This window comes from Camelina sativa, chromosome 3 (genome assembly GCF_030686135.1).
Source record: "Camelina sativa cultivar CO46 ecotype springtype chromosome 3, ASM3068613v1".
Lineage (NCBI taxonomy): Eukaryota > Viridiplantae > Streptophyta > Magnoliopsida > Brassicales > Brassicaceae > Camelina > Camelina sativa.
This window is the reverse complement of record NC_141882.1, coordinates 537327-560673: the sequence shown is the minus strand read 5'-3', so window position 1 is coordinate 560673 and position 23347 is coordinate 537327. Positions and strand designations below refer to the sequence as shown.

The 23347-nt window shown below is 35.7% G+C and overlaps 5 protein-coding genes and 2 long non-coding RNA genes across 27 annotated transcripts; 5 read left to right on the top strand and 2 right to left on the bottom strand.

Moving 5' to 3' along the window:
• The first annotated feature begins 18 nt into the window (after nucleotides 1-18).
• LOC104778525 (silicon efflux transporter LSI2) lies at nucleotides 19-2474 on the top strand. The gene is made up of 4 exons (XM_010502980.3): nucleotides 19-246; nucleotides 418-1624; nucleotides 1691-1880; nucleotides 2013-2474. Exons 2-4 carry the CDS (start codon nucleotides 551-553, stop codon nucleotides 2267-2269), a joined length of 1521 nt encoding a protein of 506 aa, XP_010501282.3. The 5' UTR covers nucleotides 19-246; nucleotides 418-550; the 3' UTR covers nucleotides 2270-2474.
• A 429-nt stretch (nucleotides 2475-2903) lies between these two features.
• On the top strand, nucleotides 2904-4824 carry LOC104759605 (NAC domain-containing protein 5). Of its 2 annotated transcripts, none has more exons than XM_010482517.2 (5): nucleotides 2904-3322; nucleotides 3427-3698; nucleotides 3798-3917; nucleotides 4044-4265; nucleotides 4345-4824. In XM_010482517.2, the coding sequence occupies exons 1-5, from the start codon at nucleotides 3154-3156 to the stop codon at nucleotides 4630-4632; spliced, it is 1071 nt and encodes a 356-aa protein (XP_010480819.1). In that variant the 5' UTR covers nucleotides 2904-3153; the 3' UTR covers nucleotides 4633-4824. The 2 variants fall into 2 exon arrangements, with proteins under 2 accessions (XP_010480819.1, XP_010480823.1); XM_010482521.2 differs by having other exon boundaries at nucleotides 2905-3322; nucleotides 4366-4824.
• A 737-nt stretch (nucleotides 4825-5561) lies between these two features.
• On the top strand, nucleotides 5562-7666 carry LOC104759615 (NAC domain-containing protein 4-like). Its single transcript, XM_010482528.3, has 5 exons — nucleotides 5562-6191; nucleotides 6448-6591; nucleotides 6698-6985; nucleotides 7080-7178; nucleotides 7278-7666. Exons 1-5 carry the CDS (start codon nucleotides 5769-5771, stop codon nucleotides 7464-7466), a joined length of 1143 nt encoding a protein of 380 aa, XP_010480830.1. The 5' UTR covers nucleotides 5562-5768; the 3' UTR covers nucleotides 7467-7666.
• A 1091-nt stretch (nucleotides 7667-8757) lies between these two features.
• On the bottom strand, nucleotides 8758-9578 carry LOC104759599 (uncharacterized). The gene is made up of 2 exons (XR_762811.2): nucleotides 9419-9578; nucleotides 8758-8960 (listed from the first exon to the last, which is right to left on the bottom strand). It is a non-coding gene; the product is annotated as an uncharacterized LOC104759599 (long non-coding RNA).
• A 2977-nt stretch (nucleotides 9579-12555) lies between these two features.
• On the top strand, nucleotides 12556-15721 carry LOC104759559 (uncharacterized). Of its 19 annotated transcripts, XM_087507563.1 has the most exons (10): nucleotides 12556-12705; nucleotides 12964-13229; nucleotides 13320-13538; nucleotides 13664-13977; nucleotides 14248-14292; nucleotides 14393-14808; nucleotides 14908-15084; nucleotides 15167-15318; nucleotides 15462-15541; nucleotides 15690-15721. In XM_087507563.1, exons 2-6 carry the CDS (start codon nucleotides 13079-13081, stop codon nucleotides 14594-14596), a joined length of 933 nt encoding a protein of 310 aa, XP_087363689.1. In that variant the 5' UTR covers nucleotides 12556-12705; nucleotides 12964-13078; the 3' UTR covers nucleotides 14597-14808; nucleotides 14908-15084; nucleotides 15167-15318; nucleotides 15462-15541; nucleotides 15690-15721. The 19 variants fall into 19 exon arrangements, with proteins under 19 accessions (XP_087363689.1, XP_010480789.1, XP_087363686.1 ...); XM_010482487.3 differs by lacking the exon at nucleotides 15690-15721 and having other exon boundaries at nucleotides 15462-15656; XM_087507560.1 differs by lacking the exon at nucleotides 15690-15721 and having other exon boundaries at nucleotides 15167-15326; nucleotides 15462-15656.
• A 569-nt stretch (nucleotides 15722-16290) lies between these two features.
• Nucleotides 16291-18838, top strand: LOC104759553 (uncharacterized). The gene is made up of 8 exons (XM_087507558.1): nucleotides 16291-16428; nucleotides 16560-17027; nucleotides 17128-17292; nucleotides 17401-17534; nucleotides 17675-17713; nucleotides 17796-18051; nucleotides 18141-18478; nucleotides 18556-18838. Exons 2-8 carry the CDS (start codon nucleotides 16583-16585, stop codon nucleotides 18640-18642), a joined length of 1464 nt encoding a protein of 487 aa, XP_087363684.1. The 5' UTR covers nucleotides 16291-16428; nucleotides 16560-16582; the 3' UTR covers nucleotides 18643-18838.
• A 1747-nt stretch (nucleotides 18839-20585) lies between these two features.
• On the bottom strand, nucleotides 20586-21425 carry LOC147946459 (uncharacterized). Of its 2 annotated transcripts, none has more exons than XR_015586641.1 (2): nucleotides 21261-21425; nucleotides 20586-20836 (listed from the first exon to the last, which is right to left on the bottom strand). It is a non-coding gene; the product is annotated as an uncharacterized LOC147946459 (long non-coding RNA). The 2 variants fall into 2 exon arrangements; XR_015586640.1 differs by having other exon boundaries at nucleotides 20612-20888.
• Between the last annotated feature and the right edge of the window lie 1922 nt (nucleotides 21426-23347).

The following is a 23347-nucleotide window of genomic DNA, read 5'->3' as shown; positions in this document are numbered from 1 at the left end:
TTTATTAACCTAAGGGACGTGTCAAATCCCTATTGTTAATATCAATAAAATTGAAAAAGGGGGAAGAAGAAGATCTGAAACAAAAGACTTTTCCTCTTCGCTTTTGGAAATAAAAAGAAAATTTGGAAAGGGGCTGACTTTGTCTGGTTGGTGGACCTCGTCGTGGGCGACTATAAAGATTGAGGAGTGTTATCTATGTAACTCTATCACTCGCTCGTCTTCGATTCCTCCTTCTTCAGAGAAACTGTATGTTTCTTTCTCTATTCGAGAAATTTCTCTTTCGCTGAACAATTTGTTTATACTACATAATACCATGAAAGTGGTCAAGTTTGTTGTATTTGATTATCCCAATAAACTGTCTTTTGACTTCGATATTTAATTTCCCTTTTTTCTTGTTTTTTTGTTCTTTTCCAACAGAGTCGTCGATTCTAACCGGAATCGTCAACGTCCTCAGATTTTATCAGGAGATCTTAGTGTTTCTTATCTGATTTTTACAAGATCCATGCTTTTGAATCATTGATTGGAGATACTCAAAAAAAAAAAAAAAAAAATGGCAATGGCACCAGTAGTTAAGCTGGTTTTAGGTTCATTAGCCTTTGCCATTTTCTGGGTATTAGCAGTGTTCCCCTCTGTACCATTACTACCAATCGGTCGAACCGCCGGTTCTCTGTTCGGTGCAATGCTAATGGTTATCTTCCAAGTGATAACACCGGAACAAGCTTACGCTGCCATCGATCTCCCCATCCTTGGCCTTCTCTTTGGCACTATGGTTGTTAGTATATACCTTGAGAGAGCTGATATGTTCAAGTACTTAGGCACATTGCTCTCTTGGAAAAGCAGAGGACCTAAAGACTTGCTTTGTCGAGTCTGTCTTGTTTCCGCGGTTTCAAGCGCTCTTTTCACTAATGATACTTCTTGTGTGGTTTTAACCGAGTTTGTGTTGAAGATCGCTAGGCAAAAGAACCTCCCTCCTCACCCTTTTTTGCTCGCTTTGGCCACGAGTGCCAATATTGGTTCTTCCGCTACTCCCATTGGGAATCCTCAGAATCTTGTTATTGCTGTTCAAAGCAAGATACCCTTTGGGGAGTTTCTTTTTGGTGTTTTTCCTGCTATGATTGTTGGTATTACCGTCAATGCTTTGCTTCTTCTCGGTATGTATTGGCGGGTGTTGTCTGATCATAAAGAGGACGAAGAGAAAGCAGGAGAAGTTGCTGATTCTGAAGTTGTCTCTGTTGCTGAAGAAGATGTCAGCTCTCATAGGTTTTCGCCAGCTACGTTTCCACCACCAGCTACATCCGAAGAATCGAACTTGAGAATGGATGCTGCTGATACGCTCAGAAACAGAGCGGGTTCGGCTGGTGAGAGCGATCTTATAAGCCGCGATTCAAACGCGTCAAGAGAACTACAAACCGACGCAGAGTCTCAAGGAGATATCAATGACAACAACAGTATGTTCAAAACCAAGAAATGGAGAAGAGTTTTATGGAAGTCAAGTGTTTATTTAATCACGTTAGGGATGCTAGTGTCTATGCTTATGGGTTTAAACATGTCGTGGGCTGCAATTACCGCGGCTCTAGCTCTCGCTGTTCTTGATTTCAAAGACGCAAGGCCATCTCTCGAGAAGGTAAAAAACCAAACTCTTTCAAAGATACAATTTTAAAGTTGTAACCTTTTTTGTTGTGATTCGCAGGTGTCGTACTCGCTTTTGATCTTCTTCTGCGGGATGTTCATAACCGTTGATGGATTCAACAAAACTGGTATCCCTACCGCTTTATGGGACCTAATGGAGCCATATGCCAAAATCGATCAAGCCAAAGGAACCGCGGTTCTAGCAGTTGTGATTCTTGTCCTCTCCAATGTAGCCTCTAATGTACCTACCGGTAACGTCACTACCCTTAAAGGCAAACATGCTATGTTCGCTCTACAAACAAATTCAGACAATTTCTTGATTTGAAAGGAACAGCAGGACCATTGCGAATGAATGATTCTTTTTGTCTTTTAAATGTGTGCAGTGCTTTTGCTGGGAGCAAGAGTGGCGGCATCAGCAATGGGGAGGGAGGAGGAGAAGAAGGCGTGGTTGTTGCTGGCGTGGGTGAGCACGGTGGCTGGGAACTTGACGTTGCTTGGTTCAGCTGCAAACCTGATAGTGTGTGAGCAAGCACGCAGAGCAGGGAGCCATGGATACACTCTCACTTTCACAAAACACTTCAAGTTTGGTTTACCTTCAACACTCATCGTCACTGCCATTGGTCTCCTCTTAATCAAGTAAAATCATAGCTCACTCTGCATATATGCTTTTATTTTCTCCTTGACAAGAATCAGTCTTTATGTGTTCTCTTCCACACGTTTGTAATTGAATGTTCATAGAATCCATATTTGTATGATTGTATCATTGATAAACACAAACACTATCACAACTATAAGTAATGAATGAATGGTATAGCAGTTTTCAGTTTGAAAACTACTTTTTACTATTCATAATACTTATCAAGAGTTACAAAGTAAAGAGGTTTTGTCGTGTAGACATAAATGATTCCAGAATGAAAATCAAAGCAACGCTAACGTAAATGTTATTATATACTACAATGCTGTTTTTTACTTCAAGTAGCAAAAAAAAAAAAAAAAAAAAAAAAAAGAACAGAAGTGAGAAAAATTATAACATCATTCATCTCTTAACTCTTACCTTTTTTTTAAAGATTCGGCTCCACATAAGACAAACGTGTCACTGTTTATGCTAAATAAGTAATAACCGTCGACGTAGTTACATTACAAAAAAAAAAAAAAAACAAGTGTAACCATATTAACAAGTGATAGGAGATGAGACACGTATGTATATTATCATTCCAACTAACCTACGCCTTAGTCAGAAAACCTTAGAGTCCACTTAGCGTATCTTCTACGCACTATTTTTATGATCTAGTGTTATTTTTCAAAAAACAAAAAAAGAAAGATTCGAATAAAACTGGGACGGGTTCTCCCTTAATAAATAAAGAAGCACACTTCATCGTACTTCTTTCTACTTGCATAAAGCTCTCTTCTTCTAATAAGTTCTCTGAATCTGAACATTCCCATCTCTTCTCTTTTCTTGTTTTTTTTTTTTTTTGCTCTTTTCTTTTGTTCTGTTTACCTTATTCGGTTGCTTGTCTGAAAGTTATGTCGCTCTCGAGATTGGTTAATCCGATCGGAGTCAGGTTCTGTCTGACCGAAGAGGAGATTTTCGACTATTACCTCCGGATCAAAAATCTGGAAAGTAACACGAGTCATGTCGATAAAGTCATTAGCACAGTCAATATCTGTAGCTCCGATCCTTGGCATTTACCTTGTAAATAAGACTCTCTCTCTCAAAAATCACAACTCCCCCACCACCCAAATTGTTGTATTTCTAAAACCTTTTTTTTGTTGTTGTTGTCTTTTTCTTTGTCCCAGCCATGGCGACTATCATAGTCGAAACGACCGATCTGGTTTGGTATTTCTTTGGCCGTATAGAGAACAAATATAACAGAGGTGACCGGCAGAGCAGAAAAACACAGTCTGGGTTTTGGAAGAAAACCGGAGAGACAATGGATATCAAGCGAAAGAGCGGTAATGGCGAAAAGATTGGTGAAAAAAGGGTTTTGATGTTTTACTTGAAAGGTGGATTGAAATCCAAATGGGTTATGCACGAGTATCACGCTACCTTCTTCTCTCCTCCTAACCAGGTTCATACTCGGATCCCAAACTTAATTTTAGGGTTCTTTGTTACTGCTGTTGTTGTTGTTGTTGTTGTTGTTGTTGCTCTAATCATTTTACTTTTACAGATGATGACATATACACTCTGTAAAGTTGAGTTTAAGGGTGAAAAGAGAGAAATTGAGGAAAGTCGCTCTTTATACCCAGCTCCGATGAGTAATGATAATATTGGTGGCTTGATGATTAAGGTTGGTCACTCTCAAAACTTTATTAGTTTTTTCTATTCACATCGATCTTCAAAATCATTAATAGTTAGTCATGGAGAATCTTCTGACAATTTCTGACGTTACTTGTGTTGTTCCCCTTTTTTACAGAATCCATGTCAGATTACTGGATCTCCTCTAGATTTGGATGCACTGGACTGGGTTATGGATAATATATTAAGTCCTGATTTCGTAGGCTTAGCGGCTGATGATGACGACGAACAGAGTAAGGGTGTTTACATGGAAGAATATAACAGATACAGACCTAAAAAGCCATTGACCGGTGTCTTCTCTGATAATAGTAGTGACTCTGATTCGGTTTCTCCAACAACGGTAAGCAATTTTTTTTATTATGTTACCAACATTATAATTTCCTCTGTTTTCGGTTTCTACCTCATAACGCTATATATAGAGTTTTGTTTCATACGTACAGAGTTCCATTCAAACTTGGAGCACTTGTGATAGTTTTGGTAGCTCAAACCAAATCATCACAGACCTGCTGCCAGAATCTGCTACCTCGACAGTCAAAGAAACACCTGTGAAGAAGAAGAAAACTTATGACGATGATGCACTAGGGACTGAGATTGGTGAGCATAATAAATTGGGTCAAGTGATGATGATCAAGAACAAAAAAGCTGGTTTCTTTTGCAGGATGATACAAAAATTCGTCAAGAAAATTCAGCTATGTTCTTCTAACTAAAGAACATGATATCAATTATTATGATCAACAACACCTATTTGTACTTTCCATATATGTAGAAGAGTTAGTTTTGTGTCTATCTTCCTTAGCAAGGAAAAGAGCGAGTTTATATTATGTCTATCTTGTTTTTGTAACTTTTCCAAATTGTAGCGTTTTCCATTATATATATATGTAAAAGGTGAATTCGTGGTACACATATAATGTAGACCAATTGCTATTGTAGCGTGTTCCATTATCTTGTTACTACAAAAGAAAGCAAAGAGAATATATATCAAATCAAGATACTTAGTTTTAGTAATGACAAGAGTGTTTTTTTTTGGACTATTAATTAGTAGTAGTCTACATCATAAGTGTACCACGTGCATATATTGTCATGTTGTTTGTTTAAGTCCAAAGTCCAAGCCCTCTCCCCCCAATTGCGCTAATCATAATTTTTATTAAGTATACGCCTAAAACACCTTTGATTGAATGTCACAAAAGGTCGTCGTAAACTGATAAACTTTACTTTATACAAAATACTGTATGAATTTAAAGAAACCAAAAATTTCCTTTTTTGCGGTCAGAAAAAAAAAATGAAACCAAAAATTTCTGAACCGTGGATGAACTTAATGCGTTCGTGTCATAAAACGACGCGTTAAATAATAAAGATAACAACATGTTAAAATCCATTCAGCTTTTGTGATCAATTCACACTTCTTTTTTTAAAAAAAAGAAAAACTAAAAAATCTTTAAATTTAAAAGAATCTCAGCAAAAATCAAAAGAAGGGCCCAGTCGGTCTGCTGCATATATATTAGTGAATTTTCATAATGAATAAAAAAGACAATTGAAGCCATTATCATAAAAACAAATAAATATCCTTTTTGTGATTCTTTTTTCAGTCAAGAAAATAAGAGCAGTATGAAAAGGAAAGAAAAGAAAAAAAGAAGACAAGTGTGCAGCCATGTGAGCTTGGGAATGATGGATGGGGTCCGTGTGTGTTTTCATCACATATGACGTCGCACACTTTGTTTGTCGGACCACTTCGTCATAGTTGACGTCACTCACTCCCGTCACTGCCTTTATATAATTTAACTTCTAAATCAATACAATAAAAACACAACTTCGTCTTCCACCTTCCTACCACAGAACAGCGACAATGATGAATCCGGTGGGATTCAGATTCCGTCCGACCGACGAGGAGATCGTCGACCATTACCTCCGACCTAAAAATCTCGAGAGTGACACGTGCCGTGTCGACAAAGTCATCAGCACAGTTGATATCTGTAGCGTCGATCCTTGGGATTTACCTTGTAAGTCTAGGATCAGATCGAGAGATGGGGTTTGGTATTTCTTTGGTGTCAAGGAAAACAAGTATAACAGAGGTGATCAACAGAGAAGAACAACAAAATCAGGGTTTTGGAAGAAAACTGGAAAGACCATGTGTATCATCCGCAAAAGAAGAGGCAATCGTGAAAAGATCGGTGAGAAAAGGGTTTTGGTGTTTAAGCATCGTGGTGGTTCCAAGTCCAATTGGGTTATGCACGAGTACCACGCTACGCCCTTATCTCCTCCTAATCAGGTAACCTTTTTAGGGTTTTGGTGTTTTGTTATACTAGCTGCGGCGTGATTGCTCGTACTCGTTGATTCTTATTTAATTGCCCTGTTTTTATTTTTCTAGGGTTTTGTGTTGTTACTGTTGCGATTGGGATTTGATTGATTTGTAATTATATTTCTTTTGTTGTTGGTTCTCGTGATCGTATATTCTAAGTTGATTGACCCTTTTTTAGGGTTTTGTTGTTGGTTCCCTTTATGGTTCGTGTTTGATTTTTGTATAGATTATGAAATATACACTCTGTAAAGTTGAGTTCAAGGGTGAAGAGAGTGAGATTTCGTCTTCCTCTATTGGTAGTGAAATTGAGAATAATCACTCTTTAATCCCTCTTATGAACAATTCTGGAGAACTGAGTCCAAGATCTGAGGTGGGTCAATCTCAAACTTTCTCTGTTTTGTCTTTTAAATCTTCAAAAACCATGGCTCATATCAGTCATAGAGAATTCTGGTTTGTGTTATCTTCTCATGTTTCAGGGATCGTCGTATTGCCAAGGAATACAGAATCCAAGTCAGCTTAGTGGCTTTCTTGGAGTGCAGCAAGAAACTCAGCTCCAAGATGCAGTGCGCCGGGCTATCAACAATATATCGACTGATGATTGGAATAGTTTGTTCAATGCTGATGATGACCATAGTAAGATTGTTTCTGTGCAAGAGGACTGTAGCGATTACAGACCTCCAAAGCCATTGACTGGTGTCTTTGATGATCATAGCAGTGATGATAATGATACTGATTCTGATTCTGATTCGATTTCTGCAACAACAGTAAGCAAAGATTTGTATACTTGTGTGTACTTATATGATCCTCTTTTTTCAGATTTCACCTCACTAAGCGTACGTTTTTTGTTTTATTTGACAGAACTCTATTGAAACTTCTAGCATTTGTGATAGTGACCAGATCAAAACTCAACAATCTCCTGACTCAACAACAATCAAGTTAGTGTCATCAGATCAAGAGGTGGGGAATTATTATCTCTTTTACTTTAAATGCTAAGCAGTAAGCACCACTCACCAGATTAGAAATTTCAATTGTTGTTTCTTTCAAATATGTTCCCAGGTGAGCCAAGCTATGGGTCAAGGGACTGTGACTCGAGAGAATGAAGATAGGGTCAAGAAGAAAAGAGCTAGTTTGATTCACAGGATGATACAAAGATTAGTCAAGAAATTTCACCAACTTTCACATGAAAACAATAAACGAGACCAAAGAAGACACCGTTTTGTACTTTCGAAATTTGTAGAAGCATAAGCTATGTCTATCTCTGGTTTTGTAACTTTTTCATATTGTGTGACTGTGCTTCGTATGTACGTACTCTCTCTATATTAAAAGGGTGGATTTGTGCTAAGAAGTGGTTAGGAAAGATAAATTTGTACAAGTAACTAAATTTTATGTTCATCTTATTCTGTAATTTTTCGCTATTGTAAATGTGGACTAATATTTTTTTTTTTGTCAAAGGGGTGAATGTTAGAAGTATTGGTCAGAGAATATAAAGTTGGATAAAAGTTCAATTCAAATATGATAGATAAGCTAACAAACTCAGACTCTTCTGGTCCTACCTAGCTACTACTACTTCTAACCCACACAAAAGATTTCAGGTTCTCAGCCAAAAGGAAACAAAGATCAATATCAAATCAAAACTCTTTTGTGTGGGTTAGTCAGAGTCTCTTTCGAAAGAGACTTTTTAGTCTTCATCATACGCACATGGCCACGTTACACTTTTTGCCCAAACCGGCAAACCCCATTAGAATTTTTCTCCCTCTTTTTGAGATTTGTATGATTACAGTATCATATTTGTAACTGAACAACTATTGATTTACGAATAACTACTTTAGCAGTCGAATATTTTTCTCTGATATTGTAAAGAAGATTTTAGTGTTGAAACTGTGCCTTGGTTAAAATGTGAAACTCACGTGGCCCAATTTCACATATTTTAGATTTTGTTCGTTGGTTGGTGTTTGCCTGTTTGGTAAGATTTCCTGGCCACCATCAATTTTTACTTCGCCTTTGTAAAAACTCTTTTGTAAAACTCTTACAATTTATGACGTATGTAATTTATGTATCTCATAAGCCAAGTTGAAATTTGAACAAAAATAAAAAATAACCTTTTAAAAATCATGTGAAGAAATTTGTATCTCGCAAATGTGTACTGTTATAATTGCTAGCGCATGAGTTGATTCTATTATCTTTAAAAATGTTTTTCGTGCTTCGACTAACGCGGTTGCTTTGGCGTTCACTATTTTCAGCATCCATTGTTTAGATTGTGCTTTCGACTAACGTGTTTTTTTTTTTTTTTTTAGTTTGCTTGGATGTGTTTTGTGTTGTTTTGTTTTCGAATATAATGTGTTCGTGATTTTGTTTGTTACTTTGTGTTTATAGCTGCTACTTTGATGTTTCGTGTTTTGTTTTAGGATGTGTTCGTGTGGTGTGTTTTGTTTAGAATGTTCCTGATTTTGTTACTTGTTTTGCATATGGCGTATTCGCTATTTTGCAGAATTTGTCGTTACCTTGACCCCCTATTCATACATCTAACACACACACACGCACACAATAACCCTATATTCATACATCTAACACAACACGCATACAATATCCCTATACATACATCTAATAAACACATAACTACATCATTCGTTCTCATTTATATATATCCTAACATACAATAAATACTTAGAGATTAAGACGGACGATGAAAGCCATAGACGAATACACACACGAATCAAGCTTCACTCGTTTCACTGCCATCTGCAAAAATGGGTCGAATAATTATTAATTTCCGTTACACTTTTTCTCTACAAATAAACCAAAAATTAGAACAACATTTCAGTTCAGACGTCATTTTAATAAACCCAACAATTTTGTTAAAATCCATTTTAATAATAATAATAAAAAAACTTAACAATCGTTCGTTCTACTATCATAAAATATATGTACTTTTTAAGGCAGTGAAACAGAGAGGACACTATATCGAAACCAATTTAAAGTACTTTTCTACTATCATGCATACTACCATTTATGAAGACAACAACATTTCAAGCCCCTCATTCTTATGAGCATTTTTACTAAACACTTATATATATATATATACGACGAGCTGGATTCAAAACATGTTCATTTGAAATGTTTCCAAAACTAATTATTAACCAAGCTGAACACTATATAGTTTAACAGAGAAAATAAAAACGTTCGGACCAGAGTCTTACCTTTAATTAAAGGGTGATGATGCCTCTATGTGTTGTCTTAGAGGATGTGAGAACTGAGAACTATAATTTTGACTTGAAAACGTAAGTGGAAGAACATATTCGGACATGGAAAGAAAAGAAAAACAGAGTTTTAGTCGTTTTAAGAGTTAGTGTTTTGAACTTTGAACGAGAAGAGGAGAAGCTAATATTTATAGATGTCATTCATAACGGTAACAATTGTTTATAAAAATAAAATTACTATATTCATAACGGTAACAATTGTTTCAAACGTTCATATTTTTTTATCTGCTACCCAACGTTCGACTGTCAAATCTTAAGTGGCAGATTAATTGAAACTCTTTTTTTACATAATAAAATTGTAACAAATGTACGATCTTACGGGCATTAGAGACGCGCCAACCCTGCTGCATAGCATAGCTCCCTGTTTTAAAAATCGGTAGCTAGCGCGTGAAGAGATAAACTTAATTCGTTTTTTATTTTTTATTTTGAACGCCAATAAACCTTAATTGTTTCTAAACGGTCATATTTACTTTATACGTCAGTGAATTAATGATTTATACAATTGTTACTCAATGACTCGAATTGGGCCGCATAATGGACCGAATAAAGGCCTCTAACTACATAAATTTTAAGGCGGTAGTAACTTTTCAGAACAAATCATGTTTTGTAAATTTCCCTATTGTATTATTGTATTGTACTATGTTTTGAATCCAAACTACGCCGGTATATTTGATATATTTTGATGAAAACTATATATGACTGATGACGGTAATAAAATATTATCTCATAAAAAATTAAAATTAGTACTAAGAAAAAATTAAATTTCAGATACACAATTTTTAAAATATAAAAATCAGTTGTGTTATAAAATCAAATCTGATAAAAAAAAAATCATAAATTTAACTTGATGTCCAGACGAGGCAAATCAAACTGATGGCCTCAGATATCCTAAACCATTTCTTTGATCACGAGAAAAACAAAACAATTTTATCATCATGAATTTAACTCGTTTTCATATTTAATTGATCGCTACCACCTATGTTTTTGTGTTTTTTATTCAATGTTTTTTTATTCTTCATATTATTTTTTATCATTTCTATTGTCAAATTTTGTAGTAATCTTCATCATTACTTTTACCGCATGGTTCTTCGCTATACTCTTTTTCTTCTTCATCCTCGCCAACTTCTTCACTTTCTTCCACTAAAAAATTTTTTTTTAGACTATCACACAATTTGTTAATCCATCAAACTCCAAGAACAAAATCATTTATTTTCTCATGAAAATAAAAAATAAGATAAAAAAATAAAAAATTAATGAAAAAATATCAACTTATCTATAAAATCATACACAAAAATATGTTTTACAGCTCATAAAAAATAAAAAGCACAAACGTAGATAAATAAGATAATTTCTGTTTTACAGAAATATTTATAATATATTAAACTTTTAAAAGGTTTCGAAATATAGATTTTGAACCTTTTAAAAAGTTTCAATATTTCTAATATTTTAAACTTTTCAAATTTTAAAATTATAATATTTAAAAACTTTTTAAAAGCTAAGAACTTTTAAAAGTTTCAATATTTATAATATTAAAACTTTTCAAATTTTTAAATATTATAATTTATTTATTTCAAACTTCTTAAAGTTTTAATTTGATCAAATAAAAAACCGGATCAAACCGAATATACTTTTAAACTTGGATGCCTGATAAATCAAGCTTTCCTGCTCATTCGTTGTTGGAAGCATATTAATTTTATTTATACTGGTTTTGAATCATTGTCTACAAATTTTCTAGTCGATGTGAGATATGTGCATAGTTCTTTTATTTGCATAAATTTAAAATTTTTCTTTTTCTAAAAAATTTTGAAAATTTAAAAAATGTTAATGAATGATAACAGCTAACAAAATTCAAATCCTGATTGGTTGTTTAAAATAATTCTTAATATAGAAAATTCTAGAGATTTTAAGAAAGTATGAATCTTTGATAAGAAATGGTGATCATTACGACTCATATACGAACAAGATAGATAACAGCTAACAAAATGCTCAAATTTGTCTTCCTCTTCTTGAGAGTTGAGAGTTAATATGATTACAAAAATCAAACAAAGATTCATGTTCCGATATTATTTGTAAAGAGGATTTTATTACAGCCATAGCCTTTTTGTTTATTAGTTGAAAGTTGAAACTGTGCCTTGGTTGAAAAGGAAGAAGGGCGCGTGTAATTTAAAACGCTCCCACGTGGCACAATCAGTTCACATACTGTATTTAGATTTGGTCGATGGATGGTGTTTGGTAGAGCATTTCCTGGCCCACCACCACTATGTACTTCACAACTTCATTGTTCCACAATTGCAACTTGCTTATGCATATGCCGCGTGTTTTTTTACTTTACTTTCGCCTTCGTAATTTCTTACGTACTATAAACGTATCTATCTAATAGTAAGATTTAGCATTGATAAAAAAAAAAAAATAGTAAGATTTAGCAAAAAAATTACTTTCGTACTATGATTATCCTATATATATGATGTTTGCTTCTTTGATTTACGCCTTCTACGAAGTTTTCTCAATATATAAAAACGTCAATGTAACCAGAGACCCTTACTATATTTTCCATCAAATTGAACAAAAAAAAGAAGAAGCATGTAAAGAAAAGAACAAAAATGTAATAATATTAGACTACGTGCTGAGAGTAACAACTGTTGTATCTTTCTACAGTAGAAACTATACGCCGATAGAGATCTTTGATTAAAAGAAAAATGTGCAACTTGCTAATCCTCCTTACCCCATTCCTTTTCTGATCATTCGTTCTCTTTAAAGTCACGACACTTGGTAAATAAAATTGTGGGGGTAAAATTTTTTACTCATTCATGGATTGAAGAAAGATTGGTCAGGTCAGCGAGGATCAAATTGAAAGATAAGTCTTGGTGTTTCTTCAGCCGTAAGGTAAACAAATACGACAGCGGTCAGGTGTGTTTGGGGGTTTTTTTTTTTTATAACTTTTTTCAAGCATTTGAGCCCTACTGTAGTGTGTTATGTCGGCCAAATTAGTTAGTTATTTCTCATAAAGGTTGTGGGCCGAGTAAATATGAATGGGCTTCTTGTTATGAAGCCCAAAAAAAAAAGTATCCCGTAATAAAAAACAAAAAATGTAAAGGGATTGTAAATTATTAGTCTTCTCGTATTCAATTAAATTCATCAATCCTCCTCCGTCTTTGTTCTGCCACGCCGAAAGAAGCAGCAGCTACTCCCCCCCCCCCCCCCCCCCCAGCCTATATAATACATCTCCGGTGAGCTCTCTGCTCTCACTTTTCCCCTTTCCTTATCAATAAATAGTTGGTTTGGATAAAGAAACCTAGTTCGATTTCACTTCTTCGGCTGAATATTATTACCTTACCGGAAGTCTAGTTAGAATGTTTTTTTTTTTTTTTTTTTTTTGGGTTTATGAATATTAATAAATAATAATGCTTATCTGATATTTGTATTTACCCTTCGATTTGCTTTCGTGATTAGTTTTGATAATTACGTTTTTTCTTCGCTTAAGGAAGGTATTTTACAAGAGCCGTCGTCTTGAATAAATGATGATGAAGAAGGCTACGCAGGTAGTTAAGGTGTTTTGGGACATCAAGATGGTGCCCTGTTCCCGATGGCTTTCATCCGAGTATGGTCCGTGCGAGTATTAAACGGTTCTTGGAGAAGAAAGGCTACCATGGTCCTCTCACCGTCACTGCCTTTGGCAAACTATCGGACCTACCCGTTGAGATCCTGAGAGAAGTCTATTCCAGTGGAATCAATCTTTCCATCGTCACCCGCGGTTATTCCCCTTTCTTCCATTATACTGTAATTGATCTTCTTACTTATATGTCTTTACTCACTGTTTTTTTTTTTTCTTTCTCTCTTACAGGTAACTTAGACCTTGATTACGTAATTGGCAGAGAGACATATCATGATCTAGACCTTGAAAACGTAACTAAGGCATTGCAAGGTCCATCTCCATTTAATGTTATGGTCATATCCGATCCGAAAACTTGCCCTTATTTACCTTCCTCTATCGAATTGTGGGGCCACAACCGTCTCCATCCGTATCCAGTTGATTCCCTTGAAAGCTTACTTATGGAAGAAGGTATTGTGTTTGTCCTCTCTCTCTCTCTCTCTCAATTTCTTGTTGGATGAAACAACCAACCAAATGTATCGGTTACTGATCAACTTGGCTACTTTTTTTTTTTTTTTTTTTTTAATTCTCCACAGATTCAGGGGTAGTTGAGGAGGTGGAAACGGTTGAATGTGAGGAGGAAACGGTTGACACTACGAGTGAATCTGAGGAGGAGGAAACGGTTGACACTACGAGTGAATCTGAGGAGGAGGAAACGGGTGACACTACGGATGAATCTGAGGAGGAGGAAACGGGTGACACTACGGATGAATCTGAGGAGGAGGAAACGGGTGAATATGTCTACTGGGATTGCTTTGTATGCCGCCATAATCATGCTGCGCAAAGCTTTGAAGATTTCATGGCTCATCTATGTGGTGAAAAACATCGTGAAGAAGTTCATCAACAGCTGGTAATCAAACATTCTAGCATTTCTCTTTTCTTTTTGACAAATATTTTACCACTAAATCAATGTTTTATGGACAACTATAGTACACATTCCAAATATAGCACTATAGGGTTTAGTATTTTGAATTTAGGATTTAATTTCAAAGATTAATTAGTGCTATTTTGGAATTTTAGAGATGTTAGTTTGGAATTTGGTGCTATTTTTGAGAATCTCCCTTTCTTTTTCTAGTAGTCACTTCCTAGTTTTTGACCCCATTTTCATTTGTTGTTCAAGGGAAATCTTGCTAGGTATTCCTCGCGTCTTTTTCCCATTGGTTTGGTGAGGATGCTACCAAAGTCATGTTTTAATTTCTAAATTTTTTTATAGTTTTGTTTGCCTAGTAGTTTTGACCCCCCATATCGTCTTTTCTCCACTGGAGGCGTGGCTCACGGCCAAGCAAAGGAACATTGCAGGTCAACCCTCTATTCCACACATAGACGCGAAGCTGTTTACACAAATAAATAAAAAAGAAGACGCAAAGCTGTTTGCACAAAAAAAAAAAAAAAAAAACAAAAGACGTCAAGCTGAAGCCTACGAACATTGCAGTTCCACCCTTAATTCCACACTTAGACTGGGTCTATAGTGAGACATTGGTCTTTTGGGACATCAATTCGTGTCCGGTTCCCCCTGGCTTTGATCCTAGTCTTGTCGGTCTGTGCATCAAACGGTTCTTGAAGAAAGAATGCTGCTCTGATTATGTCACCATCATTGCCATTGGCGTTCTAACAGACGTCCCTAATGATATTCTGGGAAAAGTCTATTCCAGTGGAATCACTCTTCATAACGTCCCCTACGGTTAATATCTTCTCTTATCCTTAGGCCTTTCTACTGTAATGGATGTTGTTTTCCTTGATGAATAGATAAGAGTCTCAAGGTCCTTTGTTTCTGAAACAGGTCCCTCAGACACTGTCAAGCTCGTTTCTGAGTGTGCCAATTGGCCTGATCCTCTACGTAACATAATGGTCATATCCAATGCCAAGATCTTCGCTTGTCAGTCTAACTCTCTACAATTGAGATGCAACCTTCTGAAGCCGTTTCCGAATGATTCTCTTCAGATCTTTTGTCTGGCAGGTGTGTGTTTGTCATCTCTCCCAGCGTTGTCGAAATAACAAACCTGCTGTTCAACTGATTAATTACTTTTATTTTTTTCCAGACTCGGTGGAACTTGAGGAGGATGAGTGCAAGTGCAGTGCAACGTGTAAACCTCCCTTGTTGATTTGCTCAGTATGCAACGAACTTCGTTCTCCTTTTCAAGATTTTGAAAGTTTCACCACACATCTCTCTGGTGGTATCAATCAACAGAAGGTAATCAGGTATCCTAGCCAAACTGGAAGGACATATTCATACTTATGCTAGTTTTGTTTGCCTAAATTTTTTGTTTGCCTAAATTTGACCCATGTTGTTGTTTTTTCTTTTTCCTGACTGGATGTGCATTTGGTTTCAAGCAGTTGTCGGGAACCTCTCAACCATGGTGAGAAAGGCGAGAATAAGAAGAAGTGAAGAAGGCCCATGGTGTTTGTTTAACCAAGTAAGCTTATCTGTGTTTGTTTAACCAAGTAAGCTTATACTGTATGTGTTTGTTTAACTAAGTAAACTTATGTGCTAATTAACTTATAGAACAAAAAAAATTATACTTACTAAAAGAGAAACTGATGGAATTGCTAATTAACTTATAGAACAAAAAAAACAAAATGGTTACGTTTCATGCAATCAATCAGACCTCTCTATCTGGAAAAGCTCTCTGACCCTTCCAGCGAACATGGTGGTTTATCTTCTTCACGTGGCAACCTCTAGCAACAAAAACGGAAGCTCTCATACCCTTCCGGCTGCGAACATGGTGGTTTTAGAGAGGTCATATGATCAGCTCGTGTTGGATCCGAGCGCACATTACGTAGAGGACGACCCAAGGCATAGAGACACTAGAGAGAGGTCAACAGGTTACGTTAACTTTACAGACACGGCAAGATCGAGATTGATTCTCCGTTGTCAATCTCAGGTCCTCTGTTACAAAATTTGTTTACATTAAATGGAATTAGGTGTAAGAGATGCAAATAGTTAAATACAAATCGGATCATAAACTCCTTATAAAAAAAAAAAAGAAAAAAAAAAGATGATAGGTCTTCATTTGAGCCCTAGTGTGATAAGTCGGCCAATTAGTTATTCATTCTCATAGAGGTTGCAGGCCGAGTAAATATGAATGGGCTTGTTGTTTTTATGAAGCCCAAAAAGAAAAGTATCCCGTATATAAAAAAAAGTAAGCAAGGAGGGATTGGAAAGTTTTGTACTGCTCCGCTTTGTTGTCTCTTGTTCTCTCCTCCGTCTTCTTTTCGTATTCATCAATCTTCCTCGTCGATTTTGCCACGCCGAACGAAGCAGCTACTCCGCCCCCCCCCCCCCGCCTATACTACATCTCCGGTGAGATCTCCGCCCTCACTTTCCCCCTTTTTCCTTAATCAATATTTGTGTTTGGATAAGAAACCTTAGTTCGATTTTACTCCGCTGGCTGTTTTACCCTATCTGATATTTGGCTGTTTTTTCTTCGTTAGGGTATTTTACAAGAGTAATAAATATGACGAAGGAGATGAAGGAGATGAAGGAGATGAAGGAGATGAAGGATAAGCAGGATATGCAGGATATGAAGTATATGGAGGAGATGAAGGAGATGAAGGAGATGAAGGAGGTGAAGAAGAAGATGAAGAAGATGAAGAAGATGAACGAGATGAAGGAGATGAAGAAGATAGAGATGGATATGAAGGAGATGATGAAGGGGATAAAGAGGGCTACGCAGAAGCAGGCTGGGGCTGTAACATGGGTCTATTGGGACATCAAGATGTGCCCGGTTCCCGATGGCTTTCATCCTCGTCTCGTCCGTCCGAGTATTAAGCGGTTATTGGAGAAGAATGGCTACCGTGGTCCTCTCAACGTCACTGCCTATGGCAAACTAGCGGACGTCCCTCTTGAAACCCTGAGAGAGGTCTTTTCCAGTGGAATCAATCTTCAACTTCTCCCCCACGGTTAAATATCTTCTCTCATCCTTATAGAGCCTTTCTACAGTAATGGATGATCTGCTGATAGATAGAGTCTCATGTCTTTAGTTTTTTTTTTCTCAAACAGGTGACATTTTAGAATACATTGGTTTGTCATATCCAGATCCAGCTAATATTATGGTCATATCCGATCCAAATGCCTACTCTAATTCAACTCTCGGTCTACAATCACTCGGCAAAATCCCTATCCAGCCATTTCCATATCATTCTCTTTCCACCTTACTTATGAAATGTGTGTGTGTTTGTCCTCTCTCTGTGTTGTTAGTTGAATTAGAAATAACCAACAAATGAAGTTGTTGCTTTGATCAACTGGCTACTCTAATTTCTTTTTTCTCAACAGATTCAGGGGTAGTTGGGGAGGAAACGGCTGAATCTGCCTTGTGGGATTGCTTAGTATGTGCCCGTGATCCTCCTGGCCAAAGCTTTGCAACTTTCATCGCGCATCTATCTGATGAAGAACATCATGAACTGCTGGTAATCATGCATTGTACATTTTGTCGTCATTGTCCCAACTGTTTTTTTTTTTTTTTTTTTTTTAAGTCAAACACCCTCTGTTACCACAAGTAGTCACTTCCTTGTTTTGACCCCCCTTTGTTCATTTGTTGTTCAAGCAGATTAGGAGGTTATATGCTCCACGTGTTGTTACTCCCATGGTGAGGATGCTACCGAAATCTGTTTTAATATCTAAATTTTCTAGTTTTGTTTGACCCCCATATTGTCTTTTCTCAACTGCAGAAACATGTAAATCCAGCCTTTCTTGCAAGAGAAAGTTTGGGGCCTGTGACAATGGTCTATTGGGACATCAATTCGTGTCCGGTTCCCCCTGGCTGTGATGCCAGTCTGGTCGGTCCGTGCATCAAGCGGTTCTTGAAGAAAGAAGGCTGCTCTGGTCCTCTCTCCATCACTGCCATTGGAAGACTAACAGAAGTCCCTAATGACATTCTTGAAGGAGTCTATTCCAGTGGAATCGCTCTTAATAACATTTTCCATGGTTAGGATCTTCTCATCTTTGCACCTTTCTTGGTAATGGATGTTTTACTTGTTGAATAGAGAGTCTCAAGTCTTCTGTTTCTGAAACAGGGTTTTTTGACACTTTGGATAGTCTTCTTTCTCGCTTTATGAATAGTAATCCACCTCCAGCTAATTTTATGGTCATATCCGATCCAAAATCCTTGGTCACACCCTTTTTAACATCCTACCCTTCTATGATTGCTTCCCGGCTAAAATCGAGGGGATACAACGTTCTTCAGCCGGTTCCATGCGATTCTCTTAGCTTGTTTTCTCTTGAGGATGATAAGTGCGTTGATGAAACGAGTGAGTCTGCCTTCTGGATTTGCTCAGTATGCGACAAGGATCTACCTTACCAAGGCTTTGAAAATTTCAACACTCATGTTACTAGTAGGCGACATAAACGCGAGGTAATAAAGCATCCTAGCATATATTTTGTCATTGTTCACAATTCTAATTTTGACCCCCCTCTCCTGCCCTTATGTAGTTGTTGGACTGTTTGCCTGCGGATCATCGTTTTACTAGACGTGAAGAAGAAGAAGAAGAAGAAGAAGAAGAAGAAGAAGAAGAATAAAGCGAAACTCGTATGATTTGAAGGCCCATGGTGTGGGTTTAACTAGTATGATTATTTTCAATTAAATAAAAGCGAAACTCGTGTAATGGCAAAAGTAACTTAAAGAACAAGTAACAGTTTTATGCAGTTACTAACGGAAAATTGTTTTTAAAAAAAAAAGGTTTAATAAAAAAAAAAGAAGATTTCTTTCGTAAAATCAGTTAGAAGATTAAGTTACGAGTGACCTAGTGAATCTAAAGTCCCAAAATCGAAACACTAAAGTGAGTATTATCCTTATCCGGTTACCTCGAAGGCGATATATGGATTCAGAATCTTACTCAAGTAGCAGAAACAAAGATCTGAGTCTGGTACGAACAGGAGTAGTGCAGAGACGATTTTGACTAACCAAGTTTCAGGGCAATGCATCAGTTTGTACTTTGTAGAGGATGAGCTTGAGCTCCTCCATGAGAATGCGTGTGGAAATGAGCAACGGCGGTTGCCAACGTTTTTCGAATCGTAACGGCGTGGCGGTGATTTTGATTTGGAACTTGGAAGGAGCTAGGGCTTGTTTTTGTCAACCTCATCTGTGTTTTTTTTCTTTCCAGATCAATGCGTGACCTCCGAAACAGTACGGAGGAACCTTCTAGGAGAGGTAGAGGCTTTTAAAACCCACTAACCAAACCTTAATACCTTCTAAAACTGAACCAAACCGAACCGAAATTTATTTAATCGAGTTTTGTAACTACCCAAATGGTATAAAATTTTCTCACTGAATTTTCAGAAAAAACTATTTAACTAAAATTACTAAAATTTAATAGTATCTGTTACATATATAGAAGAATGCATTTAAATACACTAAAAAAGCAAAAACTGTAAAATTAATTAAAAATTAAATCTGAATTTGACCTTAAAACGAAAACGAAACGCGACCGGTATGAAATCTTTATCTAAATTGGAAAAATCAGAGATCCGAACAACCAAACCAAACCGAAAAAAACTAAACTCCGGTCTTTTCGTTTTGTTTTGTAGGTGTGATTGTATGTACTATGTAGTATAAACTGCTCAAAGTCTTTTTATCTTTTTTGGATATATTTTGAATGATATGTGGGATTTGTTTATTTCTTGACTCTGGCAAGTATGTGGTGTTTCTTTTTATTATGCAGCTGATTCTGTACATTAAGGAGAAGAATACGATACTGTTTACCTCCTCTTGAGGTTCCCTGACTGTTGAGAAAATATGAGAAGTAAATCTTCGATAGTTTGTGTGTATTTTTATGCTCTTTTTTTGTTTAATCTTCGATAGTTTGTGTGTTTTTATGCTCTTGTTTTGTTTTAATGTCCATATTGTTTTACCTCCTCTTGAGGTTCCCTGACTGTTGAGAAAATATGAGAAGTAAATCTTCGATAGTTTGTGTGTATTTTTATGCTCTTTTTTTGTTTAATCTTCGATAGTTTGTGTGTTTTTATGCTCTTGTTTTGTTTTAATGTCCATATTGTTTTTGTCATCCTCTCTACTATGTATTCTTTTCTTTGTCGTGGTTTTTGCTTCAGAGCTTTCATGCTGTTGATCTACACAAATCTTTAAAATGTTTTCGTGCTTGGACTAACGTGGATTTGTTGTTGTTTAATTTTAGTTGCTTTGATGTTGGTTAAAAATGTTTTCGTGTTGTGTTTTTGTTTTAGGATGTGTTCGTGATTACTTGTTTGCTTTGACGTGTTCACTATTTGCAGCATTTGATTTCCTTGTTTTTAGATTGTGCTTCGACTAACGTGTTTTTATTTTTCTTTAGTTGCTTTGATGTGTTTGTGTTTTGTTTTCGTGTTGTGTGTTTTGTTTTCGAATGTGTTCGTGATTTTGTTACTTTGTGGTCATAGCTGCTGCTCGTGTTTTGTGTTTTTGTTTTAGGATCGATGTGTTCGTCATTTTGTTACTTGTTTTGCATATGGCGTGTTCGCGATTTTGCAGCAGTTGGCCCCCTATTCATACATCTAACACACACGCACACAATAACCTTATTCATACATCTAACACACAACACGCATGGCCCTATACATGACACATACATCTAATATATAACTCTATACATCATTTCATTCCCATTTATATCCTAACATTACAATACTTAGAGATTATCCTGCACCAATTAAGACGGATGATGAAAGCCATAGACGAGAGAATACACACACGAATCAAGCTTCTCTGTTTCACTGCCATCTGCAGAATGGATCGAATAGTTAATTTCCGTTACAATTTCCTCAATTTTTCTCTACAAATAAACAAAAAATGGAACAACAATTTTTGTTAAATTCCTTTTTAATAAAAAAAAAAACTTAACAATCGTTCTACTATCATAACATATATGTACTTTCTAATTAGGCAGAAACAGAGAGGGAACTATATCGAAACCAATTAAAAGTACCTTTCTACTATTTTCAGCCAGATGCATACTAAGAAACAACATTTCAGGCCCCTCATTCTTATGCACATTTTACCAAACACCCATATCTCTATATCTATATATATACGAGCTGGATTCAAAAACATGGTCATTTGAAATGTTCCCAAAACTATATTTTAGCTAAGCTGAACACTATATAGTTTAACAGAGAAAATAAACATAATCAGACCAGAGTCTTACCTTTAAGGATGATGATGCATGCCTCTATGTTTGTCTCTGAGGATGTGGGAACTAGGAACTATAAACAGTTTTGACTTGAAAATGTAAGTGGAAGAACATATTCGGACATGGAAAAAAATAACAGAGTTTTAGTTGTTTTAAGAATTAGTATTTTGAACTTTGAACGAGAGAAGAGGCGGAGAGATGTTAATATTTATAGAGGTCATTCAACGGTAACAATTGTTTATAAAAATAAAATTATTATATTCATAACGGTAACAATTGTTTCAAACGTTCATATTTTATCTGCTATTCAACGTTAATAAAACAAATGTGTAAAACATTAAGAGACGCCCACCCTGCAGAGCTAGCTAGCACGTGGAGTTATAAACTTGATTGTTTCTAAACGGTCATATTTACTATAGATTTATATATGCTGTACGACAGTAACCGGGCAGTAAATAAATAATATATACAGTTGTTTACTCAATGACCCGAATTAGGCCACATAATGGGCCAAATAACTACATAAATTTAAGGCCGGAGTAACTTTTCTGAACAAATCTTGTTTTGTAAATTTGCCTATTGTTTTGTGTGTGTGTCAATCATACAAAGTTGGATAATTTCAATTCATACACGAACACGATAGAGATAAGTACAGCTAACAAAATGGTCAAATTTTTTCGTTCTCTTCTTTGAGAGTTGATTCATATGATTACAAAACCAAACAAAAATTTATGTTCCGATATTATTTTTAAAGAGGATTTTATTATAGCTTAGCCTTTAGATGAAAGTTAAAACTGTGCCTTGGTTGAAAAGTAAGAAGGGCGCGTGTAATTAAAACGCTTCCACGTGGCGCAATCAGTTTACATATTTAGATTTGGTCGTTGGATGGGTGTTTGGTAGCATTTCCTGGCCCACTACTACAAGTTCACTGTTCCATAATTGCAACTTGATTCTGCAAGGCACACGTCTTTTACCATGCCAACTAAACTTTTACTTACGCCTTCGTAATTTCTTTACTAGTATATAAACGTATCTACTAGTAAGATTTAGCAAAAAAATTTACTTTATACTATGATTAATTTGTTATCCTCTATTTAATCTTTTAAAATATGATGTCTGTTTTTTTTTTAATCTACGCCCTCTACGAAGTTTCCTCTATATATAAATTAAAACGTCAATGTTAACCGGAGACCCTTTCTGGATTTTTCCAAAAAATGAGCCATCAAATTTAACAAAAGGAAACATGCTTAAGATAATAAATAAATATAGTAATATGAATATCATACTACGTGCTGGGAGTGGGAGTAACAACTGTCACATGATAAGTGCAATAGATGAATAACCACTTTTGTATCTCTCCGATAGGGAGCTAATGGGTTCTTAGTAGTAGTTTTTTAGTATGTATCGATTCGTTTGTTTTGGTATAACATTTAACCACTGAAACCAAAAAAAAAAAAGAAAAAGAAAGAATATACGTCACTATATGTCAATTTTTGATTAGAATTTTATTTTCAAAAAATTTGAATACCATTTTCCCCTCTTTTTATATTAAAACAAAAAAGATTGGCGAAAGCAATGTATATATTCTTTATGAACGCGATATATACTTATGTTTACTAAACTTGCTACGTATTTAACATCACAATTTTAACTCAACTAACCCTTCTAAATACACAAATACATCATATCACTTCAAAAATTCTAGTTCGCTATAATTACAATAAATCATCGTAAAAAAAAAATGCTCATCAAGATATTCGTTTACTTTAGGGATATATGGTTTTTTTATAATTAAAAAAAAAATCTTAAAGAGATCAGAAGGTAAGTGATAAAAATTCCTCATCATGAGATCGTTTTTTTCTTTTTTTTCTTTCTGCAGTTTAATATTAACTTTGAATGGGCATGCCAATTCTTCTTTTCCTATATATTATCTGGTTACGGCTTCTACGAAGCTTCCTAATCGCATATAGAGATACCTTTTTTGTATCTGTTTCAACATAAATGACGTTTAACTTTTAATCAGATGCTATCGGAATGGGCCAACGAATGTAATAAAGGGAAAACATCAAACATGTTCATGAAATAAATGTAATTTCTTCAGA